Source organism: Poecilia reticulata, linkage group LG2 (assembly GCF_000633615.1).
Source record: "Poecilia reticulata strain Guanapo linkage group LG2, Guppy_female_1.0+MT, whole genome shotgun sequence".
In the NCBI taxonomy this organism is placed as follows: domain Eukaryota; kingdom Metazoa; phylum Chordata; class Actinopteri; order Cyprinodontiformes; family Poeciliidae; genus Poecilia; species Poecilia reticulata.
The window spans coordinates 35,635,097-35,643,399 of record NC_024332.1 but is presented as its reverse complement, the minus strand read 5'-3'; the positions used below and the strand labels follow the sequence as shown (position 1 = coordinate 35,643,399).

At 36.5% G+C, this 8,303-nt stretch overlaps 1 protein-coding gene across 1 annotated transcript in view; it reads right to left on the bottom strand.

The window, feature by feature from the left end:
• edar (ectodysplasin A receptor) overlaps positions 1–8,303 on the bottom strand; it is a 32,251-nt gene that overhangs the window by 9,139 nt on the left and 14,809 nt on the right. The window contains exons 5-7 of the mRNA XM_017309290.1: positions 2,978–3,055; positions 2,723–2,848; positions 2,545–2,619 (exon numbers count right to left, since the gene is read on the bottom strand). Of these exons, the coding sequence (XP_017164779.1) occupies positions 2,545–2,619; positions 2,723–2,848; positions 2,978–3,055 (279 nt within the window). The remainder of the gene's footprint in view (positions 1–2,544; positions 2,620–2,722; positions 2,849–2,977; positions 3,056–8,303) is intronic.

Here is an 8,303-nt window from a genome sequence, read left to right as displayed (position 1 = left end):
GTGTGTGTGTTAGTGTGTGTGTGTAGTTTGAGTTCAAACGTCTCTGTCTTTCATCTCAAAGACTGATTATGTCAGTGTCTACGTGAATGACAGCTAGCTCCGGTAGAGCTCCCAGCAATGGGCTATGCTCCCACTTACACACACCAAAGTGGATTCACAAACACACACGCACACGCACACACACACACACACATGCAGATAGCTATTTGGAGCAATGCTTGCAAATAATACAAACATCTAGCCATCAATAACAAAGCTAAGAAACGACCCACAACATTGCATTACTTTTTCTCTTCCATTTTTGAGTTACGTTAAGTTTGTAGCTACATTAATTAGCATGTGTGTGTGTGTGTGTGTGTGTGTGTGTTTTCCTTCACACCACATGCAAGTGGTTAGTCAGTCAGTCTGCGAGTGAAATTGAACAGAGCATCATTGTGAGGAGAAATGGCGCCTAAAGCAACATATGGCTTTAGCTTTGGAAACTTCACATTCCATCACGATACACTCATCATGTCTGTCAGGATGCAGCACACACGCATACACGCACACATGCATGCATAATGAAAAGTGCAATTCCCACACACAGGCATTTGCAAACATTGTGAGAGAATATACCAATAAAAACACAATGAAAAACAATTTTGGAGGCTATTTAACTTTAGCCATTAAAATGACTAAAGTCCATGCAACTATATGGTTCAAGCAGTTTAGTTAGTGGATGTAGAGCTCAATAACGCTTTATTTTGCTGCTTAATTCTACCTGAATGATTTGATCAGACATTAAGTTACAATGATGTTCAACTCAGCCTTTGTGCTTGTTCATCAGGCTTACTGTCCAGCAGATACTAATGAGGCTGATATAACAGCATTAACTCAGTAACAGTGTAAAACCCAAACTTACAGTTAAGTGTTTGTATTGAAGCAAGACTCTCAGTTTAGATTCTCCTTTTACTAGTTTAGCAACAGCAGCACTGCCAATCTCGAAGGTACTAGAAAAAGGAGCTGCTTAACCCTGAGGCCTTTGTTAATATGTTTTCAGATACTAAATTATTCATGAGTACATCAGCTCTGTAAAACCTTTTAAGTGTTTCATTGAAAGAAGAAAGCTATTTATTTGTAAACAGATTTATGATATTCATTACAGTTTGTCTTGTTTCTGCTTGTTTCTATATTTTATATTCAATTGACTGATGTGTTTAAATCACATCAGTTTTCATTATTTTGAAGGTGCAGCATTTTAAACTGCAAAAATTGTTTCTGATGTATGTGATCTGCTGGATTTCAATAAATGAGCTGGGTAGTAAGTTTGAAAAGGATATATCATCTTTTTTTTTGTCATTATTCTCTTTTGTTATCCCTTGACATCAAAATTAAAAGGAAAATAATTCATGGGTGGTCTTTCCAGAAATCAAAGCCAAATTTGTTGCTTGTCTTTTTTTTCTTCTCTTATCCACAAATGGGGATTTTTCACTTGTCAACCAGTTATTTAATATTAAAAGATGAACTGAGTTTTTTTCTTTTTTCTTAATTGGGTAAATATCCCTCTGCTTTTATTTTCATTTTACAAAATATTGATGGACACAAAGTTACTCTACTAGTGTCCAAGCTGAAACCTGAATTACTATGGCAGCATAACCACAAACCTGATATTTTTTCTCTTATACCAAAACTATCCAGGCTCACAAAAATAATTTAGATACTCACAAGTAAGAGATCACATAATCATATGGGCAAAACACACTGGTTGTAAAATGACAAAAACATGTGAATATATTATAGCTGCACATAGCATTAAGATATTTTAAATTCTAAAAAAATWATTTATTCAATTTTTACATTCTTTTAAAGTTAAATTGAATTGAATTTTAATTATTTTTAAATTTAGACTTTTAGACATTTGAATTTGTCTAAAATTTAACAAACTGTAAAATGTTACAGTTTCCAATGTTAGTTAACATAATTTTAAATTCWTTAAAATTATGTTAACCAACATTGGAAAGTGTTAGATGGGTGGATTGCCCTTTAGATTTTTTCTAATACATGAAAATAATAGACTTTCTCTGTATGCACTAAATGGACCAATAAAGGTTAAGCTTATAAAAAGTCATCAGTGGAGACACCGTCATGAGTGAACAAGGCCAAATTAACATGTGATCATATTAAAAACAATGAAAGATCAAATTCAAATGACGATTCTGTCACTCAAACCAATGAAAGGTACTTTTAGAAAACACATCAAAGCAGATCAAGCCAGACTTAATGATGTTAATGAGTACAAAATTGGTCATGTGGGCAAAAATGTGGAAAAGGTTAAAATCATGAACACTTGTATATAATAGGATTACTCTTTTTTCATGTAAGTATGGCAAAGGATAATAAAAGCCAGGATGAGGTTTATAACCACAATAGAAGTTTTCATGTAGACAAGCTTTTTCTTTTCTTTTTACAACTGAAGACTTCCGATCAAGGCAAAAGAAAAACAATAAAAGAGTAAAAACACAGTCTGCCATTCATTCATGGGGATGTTTGTGTAGCCTGTCTCACCAGGGACATCTTTCTTGTCATCCTGTTTGATGGTTTGAGCCTCCACAGCTTTCACAACCTGGCCAGAGCAACATGCTGCACACACACACAGAGCGAGAGGGAGAAGGAGAGCAAATGGCATAAAACACAAAAGCCTTAGATGTTAAACTGTGCAAATCTGTTTTTGCGCTTAACTCACCATGGCCACCCGGCTTGGCCTTCAGGATATAAAACATGATGATGAGAACGATGGCGATAGCCATGATGAAAATGGTTGACATGGCGATAATAAGCGCTGTGGCTAAATGACCCTGTCCAGGTGATTCTAAAGAAGGCAGTCATGAAGAAGGGAGCAATGCAAAATACACATAAATGGAATGAAACAACGAAAACATAGACGGATCGGAAAACAAACAAATGGAGAGAGATTTTGTCAAAGTRAGCTTGTGCTTACCTTTAATTCGGTGAGGGAAGACTGTAGTGCTCCCAGGGTTAATTGGTGTTTTTTCTTTGGGTTTGCTGATTTGCATGCCTGTAAAATACATGTCCACACAGATTCATGTTACATTCCCTGGTATTTGACCGTTTATGAAGTATTTGAAATGTTTCAGGAGCCATTTGGCTGCCGAGAAGGCTGGGACTACACCTGTGTAACGGATAACATTCGTCCTAATTTATAAGAAAGGGGGCAGGAAAGAGKTTCCAACTATCAAGGGTCACACTTCATAGCTTCTCATAGAAAGTATACACCAGGGTGTTGAAAATTGGGCTTTTTCTTTTTTTTTTTTTCTTCTTGTGACTGTTTTCAGGGACAGAATCTTTTTGCATAGTCGTGAAGAGGAGGGTGTCTGTTTTTTTAAACCTCAGGTTATTACTTGATATTTGAAGTTGATGTGGTTCCTTCGGCCTCTTCAAGGCATCACCTCTGGCATACAGCAGTTTGTAGCTGATCGTAACTCAACCTGGATGTGGTTCTGACATGGGAAAAGCTGTATTACACTTTCTAAGCGCAGAGTCAGTTTCTGTCTCAAATGGAGGAGTCCYAGTCTCTTGGCGTCTTCCTCGTGACTGACGGTAATATGTTAAATTATATAGACCCCACTCAAAACATTAWTAGATTCATACCTATTCAGTGTATGAATAGATTCACATTGTTTGACAATTTGGGTTAAGTTGTCTTGTCCCAGGACACATTGACATGTGGAGAATGGACGCCTTCCAATTACCACATGACTGCTCTTCTGAATGAGTCACGCTGATAGTAAGGAGCTCGACAGATTGTGACCTCATCTGCAGTAATGTGAACCCYGTTCCAGTGTTTTAGCAACTTTGTAGTGAAACAAAAAAGAGCTGCAGACTCTTCTTATGCTACCAACCGTTGAATGCAGGTAGATTTTAAAATATAACTACAGTGAATGTTATGTGCCTCAGGCAAAGRTATAAACTTCAAAGGGGCATTGTTGGCATAAGGATTATCTCGAGACAGTTGTGGCACTAAGGTATACCCAATCCTTTAGAGTTAGACTACCTCAGGCAAGCTTTYTATTATTATATACCTGCATTTATATGCGTGGCAGAAAGGGGAAGAGCCAAAGGGAGTGTGTAATTTCACATGCTTTCATTGCTACTACATCTGCAATGAAAACACACTATATTAAAGCTATCCATTAACAAAACCCTTCAGGTTATAATCAGAGCTTCAACAAAGATTCATTTCTTTTTAAGAAAACAATTGTGTACTTGTGAAAATAAAATAAACGTCCCTGCAGTCAAATCCTAGGGCAATTCTCTATTTCTATAAGTTCCTCTTTGACCTTAATCCCCCTTTCTCTACAATGCACTTCMGAAGATTGTGTATAATTTCACTGACAATCAGACAAATGCATTAGTGGCAGAAATGTCTTTATGGCCAGATCGGGGATCATGAAGAATGTGAACTGAGAGAAGGATGTGGGAAGAGGGCCTCAGGCCTCTTGGTGGCCAGAAATCATGGGTCAGAGCACACCCRCCTTCAAGTTATGCCTTCAATTTGCAGCTGTGTTTACGAACATTTGCGACTGCATTGAGACACAATACACAATGTTTCAGTGCTAACAGCTGGCACTCATGAAGCCTGTTTGGAATGACATTAACAAAATATGTTCATAGTGGTGTATATAAACTGCAGTCAGAATTGGAAATGAAATTTACAAACACTGATCTCATTTGCTACACTTTTAAATCCTGCATAAAGTAAGTTTCGGAGAACTTGTATCTTGTTGACTTTACTCTGCTTCTTTATCGTTTGTTCTTCCAAGTTGATTATACTACATACCTCAGCGTCAGTTTTCTCTTGTCATATAATTTTCAATAGAAAGATTAAGCTATACTAACCTCGTCTGTTGGGGTAGTTTTATCCAGACTCTATGTACTTCTGTGTATAGTGTGTTCAAAATCATTCCTGAATGTTGCAATAGTTTATGTGGATAAGCTGTAGTTTTCACAATTCACTACTCTGATAAACTAATTTCTCTGCCAATTGATTCAGTCACCACAGCATTTGTTGATGCCTTGCTGTCCTGTTCACCAATGCATTTTCAGGTTGTGTTTATAAGCAAAATTTGTTTTCCAATGCTGTTCATTCTAAAGTAGGATTAGGGAGTAAAACGTAATGTTGCTTCCAATGTTGAATTTTACTGGACAACCTTAATTTTTCAGAATTTACCTATCAAGCACCTAAAAATYCTAACTAATTCCATCTATTACAATGTAATTTCTCCCAGATTCATATATTTTTTCTGATATTTTAATAACCCTGATTTGCTTATGCAACATGCTGCTAATCTTTTCGTACAACTTTGYCAGGGTTTCCAATGATTGCAAAGCGGACAACTTTTTGCATATGGGTTTAGCAAACAGTGACTGATGCTGCAAGGTTTTGAGAAGTATTAATGATAAAGTTAGCTCAACAAGTAAACTCAGAAATATAAACCGCNAAACAATTGTGTACTTGTGAAAATAAAATAAACGTCCCTGCAGTCAAATCCTAGGGCAATTCTCTATTTCTATAAGTTCCTCTTTGACCTTAATCCCCCTTTCTCTACAATGCACTTCMGAAGATTGTGTATAATTTCACTGACAATCAGACAAATGCATTAGTGGCAGAAATGTCTTTATGGCCAGATCGGGGATCATGAAGAATGTGAACTGAGAGAAGGATGTGGGAAGAGGGCCTCAGGCCTCTTGGTGGCCAGAAATCATGGGTCAGAGCACACCCRCCTTCAAGTTATGCCTTCAATTTGCAGCTGTGTTTACGAACATTTGCGACTGCATTGAGACACAATACACAATGTTTCAGTGCTAACAGCTGGCACTCATGAAGCCTGTTTGGAATGACATTAACAAAATATGTTCATAGTGGTGTATATAAACTGCAGTCAGAATTGGAAATGAAATTTACAAACACTGATCTCATTTGCTACACTTTTAAATCCTGCATAAAGTAAGTTTCGGAGAACTTGTATCTTGTTGACTTTACTCTGCTTCTTTATCGTTTGTTCTTCCAAGTTGATTATACTACATACCTCAGCGTCAGTTTTCTCTTGTCATATAATTTTCAATAGAAAGATTAAGCTATACTAACCTCGTCTGTTGGGGTAGTTTTATCCAGACTCTATGTACTTCTGTGTATAGTGTGTTCAAAATCATTCCTGAATGTTGCAATAGTTTATGTGGATAAGCTGTAGTTTTCACAATTCACTACTCTGATAAACTAATTTCTCTGCCAATTGATTCAGTCACCACAGCATTTGTTGATGCCTTGCTGTCCTGTTCACCAATGCATTTTCAGGTTGTGTTTATAAGCAAAATTTGTTTTCCAATGCTGTTCATTCTAAAGTAGGATTAGGGAGTAAAACGTAATGTTGCTTCCAATGTTGAATTTTACTGGACAACCTTAATTTTTCAGAATTTACCTATCAAGCACCTAAAAATYCTAACTAATTCCATCTATTACAATGTAATTTCTCCCAGATTCATATATTTTTTCTGATATTTTAATAACCCTGATTTGCTTATGCAACATGCTGCTAATCTTTTCGTACAACTTTGYCAGGGTTTCCAATGATTGCAAAGCGGACAACTTTTTGCATATGGGTTTAGCAAACAGTGACTGATGCTGCAAGGTTTTGAGAAGTATTAATGATAAAGTTAGCTCAACAAGTAAACTCAGAAATATAAACCGCWAGAACAAACTGAATCACTGCCACAACAAGAACAAAGGGGATGAAGAAAGTAACTAAGAGAAAAAGTCCCAACCTTTGTTTTAAATGCATTTTCAAGCTTATATGACATGGAGGTATTAGTAGGTTCAGCTACAGGTTCTACAAAAGTAAAAAAAAAAAAAGATTTGCTTGCTCTTGAGAATCTGTTTCATCAGTAGGCTCTGGCTTATAAGTCTTTACTAAAACCAATTTAGTTGAAAACATGTTGTTTTTACAGASACAGGCAATAGATCTGACAGTGACATTAATATAAGAAAGATATTTAACCCACAATGTTCCCGAGTTCACATGCCAGAATTCCCTAACGATGGTATGTTAGCTTTGGCACTGCATTTAATTGACTTTTTTTTTYTTCTAAATACCGCTGCCTGACATTATTTCACAACCAATAACACTTCACAGAAGCAAATCATTGGCATTGGCAGCAGTTAAAGTTGATTTTTCATTGTGATACATTCTCCCATTGCAGAACACGAAATTTTTTATTGGGCAGTGTGGATAAAATGCAGACCTCACTACTCCATCTGTCAATATATTGCTCCCAGTCCTCCCTTATTGTTGCCCTTCTGGAGTTTTCATCAGCTCAGCTCCTGCCTCTTTCCTAATAGAGCCGTAAACTCCCAGCAGCTTATAAATCACGCCTTTTAATAAGTCTTTCATTTCACCAAGTTGATATACTGTTGGCCTCTTGGCATGTGCCTCACCACTTCCCATACTTTCAGGGCTTTGTGTAACCGCGCACGCACATACAAATGTATACACCAGCGCCATGCGGTTGAAGGCATCAACTCGGGGTATGTGTTTACACTTTTTTGAATGAGGACATGAGTCTGAACTGAAATTCTGTTAGGACTTTGTGGTTAAATCTCTTAATCATGTTCTCTCGGGCTGAAAAAGAACTGCAAAATGCTAAGTCTGCCAGGCAATACAGGTAWGCCAATCAAAACAACCTGAAAGAAACTAAGTAGCACTCAAGTGTAGGGCTAAAAAAAAGAAACACTTAAAGGCAAAATATCATTTGGAGCAAGAATACCAAAAAATTTTGACAACATTAAATGTAAAACRAATCACAATCTTCAAAACAAATAAGTCACTTTCATATACAAACGTTACATCACAACGCCATCTTGAAGCCTGTCTCTAAACTCTTTTTTTTCAATATGAATATGTTGAATGAMTGTCTAGTTACCTACTGGTGGCCTCACATTCCTACAAATATAATATACCCAGTGATCAGACAAATAAATGAAACAACACTTTATCCAAACATGATAAAGGTTCTCATGTTTGGAATGCTTCCTTTTATCWTGCTTTTTATCATATGTTTTCTATAAGCCATATTATAGGAAGAACATTTTTACTGCAGCTGCAAACTTCTTTTCCATCCAACACACATGTAGAATTACTTTAAAGAAACATTTTAAGGTCAAACTACGTGTTATTGTAGATAAAGWGCAACTGCAGACGGAGTGATAGAGTGGTGCAACAGAAGTTTCTATGATTTAACGTTTTGACAGC